The sequence below is a fragment of the Siniperca chuatsi genome, linkage group LG2 (assembly GCF_020085105.1).
Source record: "Siniperca chuatsi isolate FFG_IHB_CAS linkage group LG2, ASM2008510v1, whole genome shotgun sequence".
NCBI classification, from domain to species: domain Eukaryota; kingdom Metazoa; phylum Chordata; class Actinopteri; order Centrarchiformes; family Sinipercidae; genus Siniperca; species Siniperca chuatsi.
Window position 1 is genome coordinate 21,334,127 of NC_058043.1, and position 17,396 is coordinate 21,351,522.

General features: G+C 39.2%; 1 protein-coding gene and 5 non-coding genes across 10 annotated transcripts; 1 reads left to right on the forward strand and 5 right to left on the reverse strand.

Moving 5' to 3' along the window:
• Positions 1 to 4,021: 4,021 nt before the first annotated feature.
• On the reverse strand, positions 4,022 to 4,094 carry trnar-acg. The gene has a single exon. It is a non-coding gene; the product is annotated as a tRNA-Arg (tRNA).
• A 488-nt stretch (positions 4,095 to 4,582) lies between these two features.
• LOC122868019 lies at positions 4,583 to 11,071 on the forward strand. Of its 5 annotated transcripts, XM_044179555.1 has the most exons (6): positions 4,583 to 4,759; positions 5,377 to 5,647; positions 8,835 to 9,341; positions 10,181 to 10,313; positions 10,417 to 10,646; positions 10,791 to 11,071. In XM_044179555.1, the coding sequence occupies exons 2-4, from the start codon at positions 5,602 to 5,604 to the stop codon at positions 10,210 to 10,212; spliced, it is 585 nt and encodes a 194-aa protein (XP_044035490.1). In that variant the 5' UTR covers positions 4,583 to 4,759; positions 5,377 to 5,601; the 3' UTR covers positions 10,213 to 10,313; positions 10,417 to 10,646; positions 10,791 to 11,071. The 5 variants fall into 5 exon arrangements, with proteins under 5 accessions (XP_044035490.1, XP_044035515.1, XP_044035483.1 ...); XM_044179580.1 differs by lacking the exons at positions 4,583 to 4,759; positions 5,377 to 5,647 and adding an exon at positions 6,771 to 6,892; XM_044179548.1 differs by lacking the exons at positions 4,583 to 4,759; positions 5,377 to 5,647 and adding an exon at positions 6,816 to 7,044.
• An 835-nt stretch (positions 11,072 to 11,906) lies between these two features.
• trnas-aga lies at positions 11,907 to 11,989 on the reverse strand. The gene has a single exon. It is a non-coding gene; the product is annotated as a tRNA-Ser (tRNA).
• Positions 11,990 to 15,558: 3,569 nt separating this feature from the next.
• Positions 15,559 to 15,640, reverse strand: trnas-aga. The gene has a single exon. It is a non-coding gene; the product is annotated as a tRNA-Ser (tRNA).
• Positions 15,641 to 16,594: 954 nt separating this feature from the next.
• Positions 16,595 to 16,667, reverse strand: trnar-acg. Its single transcript has one exon. It is a non-coding gene; the product is annotated as a tRNA-Arg (tRNA).
• Positions 16,668 to 17,028: 361 nt separating this feature from the next.
• trnar-acg lies at positions 17,029 to 17,101 on the reverse strand. Its single transcript has one exon. It is a non-coding gene; the product is annotated as a tRNA-Arg (tRNA).
• Between the last annotated feature and the right edge of the window lie 295 nt (positions 17,102 to 17,396).

Below are 17,396 nucleotides of genomic sequence, written 5' to 3' on the forward strand. Positions count from 1 at the left end.
AGGTCAAGGCACGAGCTGTGCTGTTTTTCCTGTCAGTGAGTTGTTTTCTACTAAAGCGATTAATCAATGGGTTAACTGAGCCAGTGCTAATTCCCTGGATTGTTTTAACCAGTAGCCTAGATGGACGGATTGCAACTAATAATATCATCACAACAACAATAACAAAGCATACAAAGCACAGGTCCAAATTGCAGGGGGACTACACACAACCCTCTGAAATGTTAAACTAAATGATTATGAGGTGTGTTTAGTGTGTGTGCACTTGAAGGCAACATGTAAGAGGCCTGTGATCTTCTGTGGATTGTCAGGGCACTTTGTCTGACATTCATCTTTACTCTCTACTTTATTATTAAGCAAATGATCCAGTCAGATGTAATTTTGTGGATAGCTGAGTGCATAAACATGCTTCATAAAATACAGACAGGTGACAAATAAAAACAATGAAGAAATGGGTGGAGAAACATAACATAGAGGTGGCATGAGGGATCACTGATGGTTTGATGAGTATGAAAATGATGTGAATCAAACAGTATGCTAGGGCCTTAAGACCCTCTCAACCCAAATGAACACCTATGGAAGACTTTGGACTGACAGTTAGACACCAACATAACATAAAACACCAAATGAGGGAATATCTTTAGGAAGAACGGTGTTCATCCCTCCAGTAGAGACTTGGATAATCTTACAGCACTGAAGCTGTTCGGGTGGCTCATGGTGTCACCCATCTGTATCTGCCATTTACTACAAAATGAGACAAAATGAACAAACATGCATATAATATACATTTATTAAAATGTTCATGTTGAGAATGATTAGTTTGCACTTATGTGTACATAAGCTTCATGGGAGGTCAAATATATATATTTTTAAATGTTAGCTATAATATACTGCAAAATGAATGATTGAAATGAATGATTTTTTAAACTCTTGAGAAATGGGAAAATATATTTTAATATTTGGTTATATATATATATATATATATATGTATGTATGTACGTATATTGAAACAGTGGTTACAAGATATTCTCATTTCTATTTTCTAACATACTGGAGACCTACTTTTTTCTATTTCCAACTCAGTAACAAGTCACAGTTACTGAGTTGTAACAAGTAACAGTATGAAGTACTAAACTTAAAACAATAGCAACTGGAGATAACAAATGAAACATGCTCTTCATCACCATTCTTAATATTTTAACTTAAAAGAAAGGAAATTGCATGCAAATGAATCCTTGAAACAAATCATCTTAACTGTATACATCCTTTGTTGAAAGGTTCATCTTGGTGATAATACTTTTATATTTATAATGTATTGTTGGTTGGCAACAACATTGTTGTCTTGTGCTCTCCCTCTTGGCTACATCCCAGATCCTTCATCCACCACAGCTTCCCCTCCAGGGCTCTGCAAGACAAAAGTGCTTTTAGGCTTTGTAGTAGTGGCTTTATTCATACACTTCTTGTGTAATATGACTTTTATTTATTTAAAAACAACATAATGAAGTTAAGATTCAACACCAAACTATTACAACTTACATAGTTTATTTCTTTCTGAGCAGCACCTCCATTATACAGCAGGCTGGAACTCTCCTCCTACAAATAAGTTGTTATATTTATTCCAAACTTGGTACATAATACAAAACACTGGTAGGCTCTGATTGCTAATAGTATCCATGAGGTGTGCTTCTCAACGAAGGTCTCTCTTAAAAAGGTTTATGGCATGGCTTTATGCAAAACAAAGGAACATCATGTACCTAAATGTCCTACATCATGAAAGAAGTCCTAGTTGATCGCATTCCACCTCTCTGCTGGCTTTCATGCTGGTCATCTGATATTTGCAACAGGTGCACTAAGTAACAAAGTCAACGTTAATGGCCTGCCTTCACTCTGTCTTCAGATTGCAAGCCTGGTATGGAGGAACACAGTAATGGTAAATGCCTCCGTGACTTGCTTGATTGAGTTACACCTTATCCCTGTTGAACAGAGGAGTGCTTCTCAACTCTTGAGTCCAGGTTCTGGACATGGTCTTTATTCACAATGTTTAGTTTCATGTCAGCTGCCCAAACAGACTGATGGCCCACTTTTAACTGAAACCTTCCTGTTGACTACCGTCTGTAGTTACTGACATTTTCACTTGTTTTGAAAAAGGAGAACTTGCAGAGAGGAATTCAGTCTGAATACATTCTAAATTAATCACAATTGCTGTTGAAATGTATATTATTTTTCTGTGTTTTAGTCAAAAGCCTGACCTGAATTAGATTAAAGGGGAATATTGAGAGATAATAAATTAATAGAAAGAAAAGAATGTAATGAATTACATTATTAAGACATAATTTGGCAACATGATTGTGTTTCTCCCAAAGCTAAAACAAAACACCAATTTGATGTCAAATTAGTCTTTTTGGCATTTTTGACATTTTTTCAGGTACTTGTTTGCTACAGCAAATTGTCTATTGGCATCAAATGTAAGAGAAAGTACAATTGACAAAGAACTTACATATCCTACATCCGCTTCTATCAGTTCTCCAGCCTCGCTGACCTCTGTGCTGCAGCCTCCAGGAAAACACTCTGATGAACGCTTCTCTCTTATTTTTTGAAGGAAGTCCGTCGCTGTCGATTTCCTCAGCAGCGCTATCACATAAACAGGTGACACAGATGCATTCATTTCCCAGATAATAGCTGAGAGGTTGAAATACCAGACATGCTGTGTCATAAAAACATCTCACCTCCCTCACAGATGTAGGGGACGATGAGCATCACAGTCAGCAGTGTTGCAGCCATATTCTCATGCAGACTCTCACACACTTGAGTGTTGTGCCCCCTTGCAGCTCCTGGCACTTTGTGTTTGTCACCTGAGAAATCCCCACGCCCACCACCGACCCAGTATCATTCCCAAGGGGACAACAGGCATCAGATGGATTTGTACTGAGCAGTGGGGAGGGAACAAATGTGTGAGCACATGTGTGTATCAGCACTGTGTTTTGAAGGCCTTAGAAACCATGGAGAGTGAAGAGAAAAATGTTTGTGTGTCTGTTTGTGTTTGGAGAGTGCAAAGCCCTAACAAAAGCTTTTGGTGTGGAAAGAGGTTGAAGGTCTATTTAAAATGTAGAAACTTTGTATTTGCTGTGATGAGTAACTTTTCTTGTAGTATGATGGGCTATGATCACAATGACTCACTGACAGGGCGTCTGAGCAACTGCCACTGTAGCATTCAAGTACAGTGGGTGATTCCAGTGTTCAAGTAATGGAGCTTGAAACAATTAAATCATTTTAATTTTAATTAAATAATTATCAGAAGACCCTCAGGTGAAATCTGTTCTCAGTGCTTGTACTTGTGTTAAACGTTCAGCAAATCATGCTTTCAGTGATAGTTCAACTGAGTGAAGAGAAGCAGAAATGATTCAAAGTTAAGTGAGTGCATTTGAAAGGATTGGCAGGAATGCATCTTAATAATGGAGACCAACTGTACTGTAACTCTCAAGGCATTAAGGCCGTGATGCTTAATGTTGCTGCCACCTAGAGGTGTATTTGTTTTATCTCAAATGTACTGTGACGGCGTGGGATCCATTTTCGTACTGTCACCCACGTAACTGATGTTTACTTAAGTATTCAAACTTACATGATAAAAGTCAAATTCCTGTACAGCTGTCAAGTTATGTAACAAGATCGAGTATTTATATCTCACATTAAAACAGATTTGTTAGAATTACAATTAAGACATGATAACTTCACATGAGAATTTTGTCCTAATAATAAATGCTAATTGAATTAGAGCTAAAACCAATATAATTATGAAATAAGTATAATTGAGTATCTGTAATTTGTAGTAAAATACATGAATTATTGAATTAACACAGTATTTTTGGTTAGCTCAGTGTACGGCACTGGAAGCTAACCCTGCAAAAACCAACTGGTGTTTTTTTCCCCCATTATAAGCAGATATTTTGGCATTCTTTGATATTATACGTTACATAAGTATTAAACAGAGAACTGGATGCTCTGCCAAACTGTTGAAAAAGAAAGCCGAGCCAGCCAGGAGTCGAACCTAGAATCTTCTGATCCGTAGTCAGACGCGTTATCCATTGCGCCACTGGCCCGATACACAACAACGGGGTTGTTTCCCTCAGTCTTGACTCTCAGGATCATTTTCTCAGCGGTGCAGTGACAGTTCAGTCCTGTCTCTCAGCGAAACGCTAGAGTGACATCTTGACACACTATCTGGCCCTCCTGAGTATACACACACTTATGAGAGTTAACTAATTCAAAAGTAGGAGGCAGGTGTAGTTAACAATGTATGACTACTGCAGTCCCCATCAGTTAAATAGAAGATAACTTTTGGGGAACCTCTAAATAGGCAAATGGTCTCATCACTGACGGTTGGATGGAAACGTGATTGGCTGTCACTACCAAAATAACCTAGATTTACAGTTTTTATAGTGCGTGAGAGCCAATCGAGTTGCCTATCACTACCAAAGATTCTACCAAGATTTGACCAGTCAGATGCCACCCCACTACCAAGAATTGTGAAAACCAATCACCTTCTTTGCGCCTTGCACGAGTTGACCAATCATAATCAGGTAGAACTACCACGAATGGTGCCGGAAGTGGCCCCCACAGAAATGAACATCAAGTCTTTTGAGCACCGCAACTTTGCTTGGACTGACATCTTTCGCTATATTTTTGGTTTTAATTTTCTAATGTTAAGTTCAATTATTGAAAAGATGTGTTTTACCTACGGTGGTAGCGAGCCAGCACGCTGCAGGTAACCTAACATTAGCTGTTTTAATTTTCAAAGGACCGTTATTAACCATTACTTAAGTCACGAACAATTCTCCATTCATAACCAGCTAGCTAATATAAAACTACGCTTTAGTAGTGTACTTAACTGGTAACTGGTGATAAGAAATTAAACTGTGAACAGCTTCCTTATAATACATTATTGTTAAACACTGTATCACAGATAGACAAATGACAACCAAATGCTGCATAACCTAAGGCATAACCTTGCATGTGAAGTAATAGACACAGACTAAAGTTTAGTTTCATTTATTTTAGTTTAGTTAGATGGGAGTTCAGGATACAGGGATACAATACAAGGATACAAAGGCTTTATTGTCATATGCAGAAATAAACTAGTTATCAATGCAATGATATTCTTAGTTTGCTGTCTCTCTATCCTGTAGTAGAAATATACTAGAAAATAAGAATCTGAAACAAATATGTACAGACTGTTATTGCTCTCTCTCTCTCTCTCTCTCTCTCTCTCTCTCTCTCTCTCTCTCTCTCTATATATATATATATATATATATATATATATATATATATATATATATATATCTCTATCTTCATTCATTCTCATATATGTTTAATTGAGAGCAGAATTTTCCTGCCCGCTGGTTGGATCCCCACCCTGCTAGCAGTTGATCAGCGCTGGATTGCCAAGGCCCTGTTCTAGTGGTCACGCTTTAATCAACCAGAGCTGGACCACACAGGTGGACAGAATGTGGTGGAAGCCACCTCGGCCATCACTGACCTCTAGTGCCATGCCAGCATTGGAGTTCTTTGGGCACCCCCTGTTCCTGTGGATGCCCAGGGAGCTTTGGCATGTGCAGCTGCCAGTGTCCACAGCAGCCAGCTTCAGAAGCAGCTGGTGAATATAAATTTTCAATTCAATGGGGCATTATTGGCATGGGAAACACACGTTAACATTTCCAAAGCAAGTGTGAAATAAAAACATATACATAAACAGAGAAATGTGCTATTAAAATATCTCTGCACTGTTGCTACCATGTTTCCAATATTATTTTGTTTATTGTGATGATTTGTGTTTGTTTGTATTTATTGTGACTGATATTGATTCAATATTAATAATAATAATATCAATAATACTGAAAATTGAATCAGCAATAATAATATTAACAAAATAATATATATAAAAATGTAATATTATTGTCATCATCACTATAATAATCGGTTGGTTGGTTGTGGGTGTCAGGTGAAACAATAATAACAATTATTATTATTTTGTCATAATTATCACCACTATTTTTGTTATTAATAATATCAATAATAATAATGAGGGCAATATTATCAGCAGCAACAGCAATAAAAATAATAACATAATAATGATGATAATGTTAACCACAATCACCATTATCTATGCCATCACTACCAAATCCCTCATGCTTCTGAATGAGACCGAACTGCAGCAAATCAGTAACAAATGTGACCTGTTAATGAGCAGCCACATCAATAAAGTGACCATAGTGCTTTTTCTGATGTCAACATTAGATAATATTCGCCATTATTATTATTATTATTATAAATGGGCAATTATTCACTTCATAAATTCATACATTTACTTGAAATAAATAGCCTACAAAGAGAGCAGAAATAACAAAGGCTATAGGCTACTCTATGAAATGTCAAAAATTAGTGACAAAATGTCCATCTCAAAGTCCAAAGGTATTCAGTTTACATATATAATAAAGAAAAGCATCAAATTCTGAAAGCATCAAATGTTTGTATTTTTAATGACAAACGATTAATCGTTATCAAAAGAGTTGCCAATTATTTTTCTGTTGTTCAAGGAGTCAGTTAATTACTAAAATCGTTTCAGCTCTAATATAATCAGGCTTTGATTCAAAATCATAAATTCAAAATAAAAAATAAATCTTTATTATTCATATTGTTTAAAATAATGATAAAATCCCATATTATTTTTCTAATTACAGCCCACATCAGTAACTTTTCACTGGTAGTCATGGTGATGAGGACTCACGTGTTTAGCTGCTCCTATAAAAGCAGAGGCCACAATTCTAATTTCTTTCTGCACCTGAGCGCTGACAAGAGCTGACCTCTTGTGAAAGTTTTCAACTGTGGAACAAGTTGAAAGGTGAAAACTAAGAAAGAAAAGATCTTTGTTGAACATCTGGAAGTGACAAAGCAGCTGTTGCAGTGAGGGGAAAAAAATGGCCTCCTCTGGTTTATGCCGTGAGAAACACCTGCTGACTATAGGCATCCTCCGTTTGCTGGATGACCGCTATGGTAAAACACACTAGACCATATGTTTGGTTTGTATCATTATTAAATACAGCATAATATTGTATAATATATAAAGTTAAATCATAAATAAATACAATATTTATAAATAGAGAGTATAAGATTAATAAGACATTCTTTTCATTTTGTTGGTTGAAAATATTTCCCCAGAACAGCATCAAAATATTAAACCTGCATTGTTATGCCAGTGTAAAATAATTTAAGAAGCTGGGTTTTAATGAGAGAGCACGTGGCAGGTGAAAAATAAGAAGTAGGAATATTAATGTAGTGATTAAGAAAAAAAACTTGTTTTTTGAGGGGGTGCATGGTGAAGGGTCGTCGAGTTTAACATTGAAAGTATAGGACAAAATGGCGACTGGGCCATTTTTTAAAAACCGCTAAAAGTTGTGTATGTTGCACACACCATGGAGACGACGTCAGCTATTGGAACTAGCCAGAGACAGACGTCTGACGTCACGTCAGCGTAGTCAACCTGGGCCTGTTTGAATGTGGAAGACGGAGTTAGCGAGTTTTCATTGTTGACGCTGGATTGAAATCATCCGGAGGTGTTAGCCGATAAACCCATAAATTCAAACCTTACCGGATCATGTTTGGCCTTTTGTTGAAGTTAGAGGTAGGTTTAGAAGAAAAGTCAGCTTAACCAAACCTAACTTTGAAGTGTACCAAGTCCTCGAGGATTATATAGTTTTTTTCTTACCTAATCATTGATTTAAAAAAAGCACTGAGCTTGTCCTTGTGCTCACAACATGATCAAATGATCATCTTTTGGACTTCGGGGCCTCTGTGTAGTAGCTAATATACTTGGACCGTCCTTCTGGTAGTTAATGCTCTTACAGCGTGATGCCAAAGAGTGACGCACATGCACTTCTGTTTGATTAGTAGTCACATCTCAACAGAGCTTCCTGTATACAGTTAAATATTTATAATGCATTTTTATTGGAAAATAACAGCAGAATTGTACCTGTACTTGCTTTAGTTGAATTTGATTTTGTTGAGTCAAGAAACAAGTAGGCTAGGCTATCTCTGGAAAAGTCTGTAGTTTTGAATGTAAAAGCATTAAATGTGACCTTGATCACATAAGTCCCTCAGTCCCCTTATTACTGCCATATTGTGCCCATATGTCAGAAAAAGATATAAAATAATTATTATGGTTTGTATTCATTTATCAGTTTGACATATGCTGCAGTTGCTCCTGGTTGAAACACGGAGCTTAGATGTTAATTGCTCAACACACCAGTCAACCTCTGTTTAATATAGTAAAAAAAAAATTTTTTGCTATAAGATGCTTACATTTTTAATTAAATGAAACTATTACATAATTTTAGACAAGACTGCAGCCTCACAATGAAGTTGCATTTTCATCTTTTTGATTTTAAATGTCATGTAAATAAAAGTACAGAAATGAAACAGACACCATCTTTCACATGTTATTGTCAATCTGAAGGATATTTAAATAGTATTTCATTCACATGTCTCTTGTACCAAGTGTCAAAATCTAACAGCAGGACTAACTTTTTTAAACAAGATTTTAATAAACAGAAGTTGGGTTGGTTTCAAAGCTGTTTAATGTCATGTTGTGTCTAAAGTCTTCACATTAAATAAGATTTTTCACAATAAGTCGTGCTGTGAATCTTTATGTTCTTCTGTGTGAAATGATGTGTACTGTACTTTGAAGTCATAAATGTGCAGCTATTTTGACTTCTTAATCTGGGCTTTAATAAGTCCAACCATGTCATGACTAATGTGATTATGTTTTCCTTTTCCTTTCCACTCAGCTGCTCTGCCTCGGCCAGGACGAGTCCTTCAGCTGTTAATGACCAACCTGAGGAACCGTCCTCTGAGCAGCACAAGTGTCGACTCCATGAGGGAGTCCATCCTGAGCCTGTACCACAACCTCATCACGGGCTCCAAGGACTTCCCTTTGATTCCATTCAAAGGATCCTTCCGTTCACGTCAGACGGCCACACCCTTCGTCCCCGTGGAGCAGGAGCAGAAGGAGAACACCACACCATCTTTAACGGATACACCAGCGGGTATAATGGTGCCCACTGCAGGCTTGAGCGCTTCTCCTCCAATTATACTGACTCCAGTTCTTCCTGAGAGGACGGAGCTGGGAGCCCTGAAGGCCGACCGCAGGAACTGCGTCTGCAACATGGAGTTTGATGGCAGGACTGTGACCAGAGTCATCTCCACTGTGTACCGCTCTAAAAGCACTAACCTGACCAACCGCTGGAGAGTAAGCGACTACAGTGCAGAGGGCCACGTTCTCATGTCAGTCCTCTGTAAGTTTACCAAAGAGTCCACATACTGTGCGAGAACTCAGAGGAAGAAGAGGAAGGGCACTGAGGAAGAGAGCAGCAGCAGTCTGTCTCCACCAAAGAAATGCCTGAGAGTGTGATGATATTTTTATCCTCTAGCTGGCAGGGTGGCATGACAAACCTTTAGTTTTTACTCCTCAGGGCTGGCCTTTGCGTCTGGCAGGGCTGGTGAGGCCCCTGGTAGTGTCTTGCTCCGGGGCCCATGTAGACATGCTTCACCATATGAAAGATATGGTTGGCTGAGGTGTAAATATTGTACATTTGTATATAGTTTGTTCATCATGGAAGTAGCACAGAGGTCAGTGTTTTCAGTGCATCTTGCACTGGTGCGTCTTGCATCTTTCTTTATTTCTTAGAGCTGGCCTCTGTATCTGACATGATGAAATTACAGGGAGCCATGGGGGACTCGGGGAACTCTCATATTGCCTCTTGCCCAATGTGTGTTGGGATAAACACCAGTCTCCCCTGCAGCCTTGGACGGCAGAAGCACTTTAAATGGATTTCTTCATGTTCCTCTATAGCAATAAATAACGTTGAATGTGTTTTCTTGAGCTAGAAACGCATCCAACTTTATTGAATGTTGCTGACTCATCAGCAGTTCAGATCGAGCTTCAGATTTCAGTGTGAGTGAGGAAAGAGAATCACATTACAGCTGCAGGGACAGAGTCAGAGCTACAACACTACTGATCCACCAGTGACAGGCAGGACAAGCAGGAAGAACAGACTGATAGAAGAGGGAGAGGACAGAAACAGCTTGATAGAAACCAGCGATGATATTAACTCCTCCTGCACTTCTCTCCCAGCTAACTGGAGCAGCCAGCTGTGGACAGAGTGATAAACACTGAGCTGTTTGTGAAGGACGGAAACAGACAGAAGAGAGAGAAGATGAAAGGAGAGGAGACAGCATGCACTGTGAACACTCATTAAAAAAAAAAAGTACACATTTTGATGTTATTATCAGAATTCCTACATTGATCAATAGTTCTTCTGTGTGCCTCAGTGCTGAAGTTATTAACCTTATCTGCCATTTGTCTATTAGAGATGAGACAAGACAAGAGGAGAAGACAGCATGCACTGTCAACCATCTTATAAAAAAAGATAAATATACATTTATTCTAAGTTATTATCAAAATTCTTATACAGTGATATAATTCTTCTGGTGGCTGAAGTTGTTTTAACTATTGTCTCCTCTTGTCTGTCATTTGTGTTTTAGGGAGAGAAGAAGAAACAAGTCCAGATGAGACAAGAGACGAGCAAAGGAGAGAGCGTGTACTGTGAACCCTCTAATTTAAAAGGATAAATATACATTTATTTTATGATATTATCAGAGTTTTTATATTGACCAGTAGTTGTTCTGTTGACCTCAGTTGAAGCTATTAAGTGTAACCTCCATATCTGTTATTTGTCTTTCAGAGAGAGAAGAGGAGTTGTCGAGGCGAGACAAGAGGAGAAGAGACACCGTGGACTGTCAACCATCTTATATAAAAAGATAAATATTTATTTATTCTGTTATTTTTTCAGAATTTCTATTCTGATCAGTAGTTCTTTTTGTCATTCCTCAACTTATTTACTGTTATTCCCCCAATTTGTTATTTGTCTTTTAGAGAGAAGAGGAAATGACATGAGGGGGAAACAAGAAGAGACCAGACAAGAGGAGAAGAAAGGAGATGTATGCACTGTGAAGCTTCCCATTTCAAAAGATAAGTATACATTTAGTCTTCATTACATTATACTTGTATTTTATGGCATTGCTGGAATTAAGTGTTATTCCGTCTTATTTGCCCTCGTTATCTTTCTTCTTACCCCTTAAATGCGCATTTATTTTATGTTCATTTAATGTTATCAGAATGAATATGCTAATAAATACTTGTGTTCACCATGTTGCTGAAGTTATAAACTGCTATTCCCTCATCTGTCTTTATGTACTTCCAGGGAGGACGAGTGGCTCCAGATGTCTCTTCATCTGCAGCAGCATCACAAACAGTTTGTTGTCCTGAACATCATCCTGTCTGTCATCACACACAGATCCAGCTGGACTCCAGGTCTCCACAAGGTCTGCAAGTTGTCACAGCTACATTGCATTTTATAATCCATGAGGGAGTCTATCCTGAGCCTGTACCACAACCTCATCACGGGCTCCAAGGACTTCCCTTTGATTCCATTCAAAGGATCCTTCCGTTCACGTCAGACGGCCACACCCTTCGTCCCCGTGGAGCAGGAGCAGAAGGAGAACACCACACCATCTTTAACGGATGCACCAGCAGGTATGATGGTGCCCACTGCAGGCTTGAGCGCTTCTCCTCCTCCTTTCATAAATAAATGCTGAAATAAATAGAAGTTGGTCATTCAACAAGACGTAAATACATGCCTTAAATCTATTTCTACATGTTTGTTCACCTACATTTAAATTAAATTAATTTACTGTAAGGAACTGTGTGATCTTAAATCCTCCAATGAAACATCACTATCTTCATGTCTACAAGACACTAAACTTGTCCAAGTAATTGATGAGCTGTGTAAACAAGAACTCGTTGTCGGCAGGATTCGAACCTGCGCGCGGGAGACCCCAATGGATTTCTAGTCCATCGCCTTAACCACTCGGCCACAACAACACACGTTGCCAGTGTCATGTGTGGCAGGTAGGTCGGGACGTTATAGAAAGTAGTGTCACCATTTAGTATTCATCAGGAAGTAAAGCCAACAACCTAAATGTTGAATTAACATCAGATATCTTGGCTGAACCCGCCTCTATGGAGGACGAAAAATGACTCAAGTATCAATAAATATATAAATAAATACAGGAAAAAATAAATAATTGCATAAATAAAATAATAGATACATGCTAAAAAAAAATAAAGAAAAGAATGCATAAATAAATACAGAAAAAAATAAACAAAATAATAAATAAATGCTGAAATAAATAATTTAAAGCACAAATAAATACAAGTTTGTAATTAAACAGGACATAAATGTCTTAAATAAATTTCTACATTTTTATTCACCTACATTTTTTTAGTTTCTGTGTCTATATGTGAATGAGGAAGGAGGCCCTAACCTCAGTCTAAAGCAGGAATGGAGTGTAGTCGATCCGGTCTACTACTTCTGCCTTTCCAGGGGTGCTGACTTGTGTACAGGAGCATTGCTGTTAGCTTGCTATAAGCCCGCTCACTTAGCTGAAATTGAAGTTGCTGACATTTGTATTTTATGTAGCACTGGTTTATTAATTGCACTTTTTTACAAGCCATTACAAATGAAAGCAAAGTAACTCACAGTTTTCAAGCTGGTCAGCCACATCCTGCAGCAGGTCTGCCAGCGGCCGTCAAAGCCATTACATGTAGCTAGTTTGCTAACATCCGACTCACAGAAGGTTAGCGTAGCTAGTGTATATCGCGTACAGGGAAGACTCGCTAGGAATTGTTTGTCTGTCTGGCTTGCCTGAACAATCCTGCTTTAGAGTCAGGTCCTTACTGATCTTTATGATGTAAGGTGACCTTGAGTGCCATGAAATGAATTTTTTGTTTATTATTATTATTTATTTACCTCATTAACATACAGACACAGAAATACAATACACTGCAGGCTTGAGCGCTTCTCCTCCAATTATACTGACTCCAGTTCTTCCTGAGAGGACGGAGCTGGGAGCCCTGAAGGCCGACCGCAGGAACTGCGTCTGCAACATGGACTGGAGAACAGGACTGTGACCAGAGTCATCTCCACTGTGTACCGCTCTAAAAGCACCAGCCTGACCAACTGCTGGAGAGTAAGCGACTACAGTGCAGAGGGCCACTTTCTCATGTCAGTCCTCTGTAAGTTTACCAAAGAGTCCACATACTGTGCAAGGACTCAGCGGAAGAAAAGGAAGGGCACTGAGGAAGAGAGCAGCAGCAGTCTGTCTCCACCAAAGAAATGCCTGAGAGTGTGATGATATTTTTATCCTCTAGCTGGCAGGGTGGCATGACAAACCTTTAGTTTTTACTCCTCAGGGCTGGCCTTTGCGTCTGGCAGGGCTGGTGAGGCCCCTGGTAGCGTCTTGCTCCGGGGCCCATGTAGACATGCTTCACCATATGAAAGATATGGTTGGCTGAGGTGTAAATATTGTACATTTGTATATAGTTTGTTCATCATGGAAGTAGCACAGAGGTCAGTGTTTCATCCTGTCTGTCATCACATGCAGAGCCAGCTGGACTCCAGGTCTCCACAAATTCACAAGTGTCACAGCTACCTTTGTCAGCTTTTACGTGTTTTACATCGCATGTTATCCTCAAAGAAGATTATTCTTCTGACATTTGTTGTCTGTGTAGTCCCATGATGAACATCGTTTATATTTGTGTTTCACCTGCTTTTGTCTTTAATAAACCAATGTTCACTGGACAAGTTACGGTGCGTGTTTGCATTGATTGGTAGAATAGTTTAAGGGTTTCAATGGGGGTTTTAGAGTCAAATGAATTAAACACATCTGAGTGATGACATTGGTTTAAAACAGTAAAAGTCTGCATGAAAATCCAAGTGTTCTCAGACCAGTTACATCAATGTAAATGGCCAAAGGGCTCTGATAAATTCCATAATACAATATTCTCACTCAGAATCAGAAATACTCTATTGATCGCCGAGGGGAAACTCTTTTGCTACAGCAGCTCACTATCACGTCAGTGCACACAGGAATAGAAGTACTAAGCAAAAAAAATATAATGTACTATAATACAGGCAAGATAAATTAAGTACCAAGTGGGTATAAGTATAAAATAAAATAAGTGTGAAGTACAAAGTGGGTTTACCGGTTGATGATAATAATACAGTATAAGGTAATAGTGCATGAACTGCTAAGTTAAGTGTAGCTTATTAAGATAATGAGACGGAGGATATTGCACAGCAGTAATAGAGGTATGAATAAATATCAATATCAATAAATAGGGAATTTTAAACTGAAAAGAGTATATTGTACAGGAGTATTAACACAGAATATTGCACAATTATTATTAAGTATTGCAGAGACGTAATGATCAATGTCCAGTTTAATGACTTAGGGTCATACAGACTGACACTTAGAGGGAGGAGTTAAAGAGTTTGATGGCCACAGGCAGGAATGACTTCCTGTGGTGCATTTTGCGGGGATGAGTCTTCTGCTGAAGGTACTACTTTGCTTGACCAGCACGTCATGGAGCGGGTGGGAGACACTGTCCAAGATGGCATGTAGTTTGGCCAGCATCCTCCTCTCTGACACCACCGCCAGAGAGTCCAGCTCCACCCCCACAATGTCACTGGCCTTACGGATCAGTTTATTGAGTCTGTTGGCGTCCGCTACCCTCAGCCTGCTGCCCCAGCATGCAACAGCATACAGGATAGCACTGGCCACCATAGACTCATAAAACATCTTCAGCATTGTCCGGCAGATGTTGAAGGACCTCAGCCTCCTCAGAAAATAGAGGCGGCTCTGGCCCTTCCTGTACAGAGCTTGAGTGTTCTTAGCGCAGTCCAGTTTATTGTCCATGTGTACTCCCAGGTACTTGTAATCCTCTACAAAGTCCACACTGACCCCCTGGATGGAAACCGGGGTCACTGGTGCCTTGGCCCTTCGTAGATCCACAACCAACTCCTTTGACTTTGTTGCACTGAGCTGCAGATGGTTCTGCTCACACCATGAGACAAAGTTCCCCACCACAGCCCTGTACTCCGTCTCATCACCACTGCTGATACATCCCACCACAGCAGAGTCATCAGAAAACGTCTGAGGGTGGCAGAACTCTGTGTGGTGGCTGAAGTCTGTGGTGTAGATGGTGAAGAGGAAGGGAGAAAATAAAACAGGAAATACACACCAACCCAGAAACCATGACAAGGAAACAATCTCCAAGAAACACACACATCCATGAAAGCTTTGCAGATCTGAAAGTGGGGAAAACACAAGTGTCAATAACTAATTTCATGAATAAATGCTGAAATAAATAAAAGAATAAATAAATAATTTCATAAATAAATGCTGAAATAAATAGAAGTTGGTCATTCAACAAGACGTAAATACATGCCTTAAATCTATTTCTACATGTTTGTTCACCTACATTTAAATTAAATTAATTTACTGTAAGGAACTGTGTGATCTTAAATCCTCCAATGAAACATCACTATCTTCATGTCTACAAGACACTAAACTTGTCCAAGTAATTGATGAGCTGTGTAAACAAGAACTCGTTGTCGGCAGGATTCGAACCTGCGCGGGGAGACCCCAATGGATTTCTAGTCCATCGCCTTAACCACTCGGCCACGACAACACACGTTGCCAGTGTCATGTGTGGCAGGTAGGTCGGGACGTTATAGAAAGTAGTGTCACCATTTAGTATTCATCAGGAAGTAAAGCCAACAACCTAAATGTTGAATTAACATCAGATATCTTGGCTGAACCCGCCTCTATGGAGGACGAAAAATGACTCAAGTATCAATAAATATATAAATAAATACAGGAAAAAATAAATAATTGCATAAATAAAATAATAGATACATGCTAAAAAAAAATAAAGAAAAGAACGCATAAATAAATACATAAATAAATGTTCAGAATCAAGACGTTTCGGCTCCCATCCGGAAGTCATTCTCAATTGTGAAAAAATTGGACGGGAACTGGAAATTTAAGCTACGCTAAGGAATCTGCCTGAGTATCTGTTAATAGCTAGTTTCACCTGAAACTGACCTAATGGTTCCAAGATGACCCAGTAATCAGTAATCAGGCCTATTGTTTTCTGGCTGCATCTACTTCATCACTGTTAAGTACCTGATTAGCATGTGACCAAAGCTACAAACCACACATTTGAAGACAGCGAGGTGAAGATTCTTAGTAGAGAGGAGTTGGTTTGAACGGGGCGTCAAGGAAGCCATTTTTGTGAAAAAAGAAAACCCCTCTTTGAACAGAAATGGTGGTCTGAGATTTAATCTGCCCAAAGTCTATCAGAGTGTATTATCACCTTGGTCACATGCTAATCAGGTACTTAACAGTGATGAAGTAGATGCAGCCAGAAAACAATAGGCCTGATTACTGATTACTGGGCCATCTTGGAACCATTAGGTCAGTTTCGCTTAAATTTCCAGTTCCCGTCCAATTTTTTCACAATTGAGAATGATTTCGGATGGGAGCCGAGAGGGAGGACGTCTTGATTCTGAAAACAGTGTCCAGATGACTACGACTGAATCCTGAATCCTACGTAATTCATTATATCAATAATGAAAAGACTCGAGCCAGCCAGGAGTCGAACCTAGAATCTTCTGATCCGTAGTCAGACGCGTTATCCATTGCGCCACTGGCCCTTGAAAACTTCAATGTCAATGTATATTCACCATAGACTGTATAAACTATTTACTGGGCTCTGACTTTCAGGTGTCAGATGTGCAGTCAATTACTTTAGCCCTGTCTCTCACCCAAACAGATCACATCATGGCGCTGTTGGCTCCACTATCTGTCCCTCCTGGGAGTTTGTGATCGCTTTGACACAGTGTACACCTATATTAAGAGTTAAATACCGTATTTCAAAGACAGGAGATGTGCAGCGATGAGTGGATTGTGTTTATTAACAATTGCAGTCCCATCAAGTGGAAACCTCTTGGAGGATGATGTCATAGGAGTTCGTTGTAACTATTCTGCATGCGCTGTAGCAATGATGAAAAGACTCGAGCCAGCCAGGAGTCGAACCTAGAATCTTCTGATCCGTAGTCAGACGCGTTATCCATTGCGCCACTGGCCCTGCAGATGTCATCAGGGTCCTGTCTGCCCACAGTTCTGACTCACAGGTTGCATTCCTCCGAGCTGCAGCCAAAGTCTTCAGTCCTGTCTCTCAACACTGAATTACATCATGACACTACAGGCCCCACTATCTGTCCCTCCTGTCTGGGACCTCTGACACAGTGTAGCCTACACACCTATAAGAGTTAAATATTTCAACCGTAGAAGAAAGTTGTAACTAGCAATTTAGGATTAGCTACTGCAGTGTTATACAAAGAATAGTACTTATACTTATTGTAGTGCCATCAGTTAAGTGG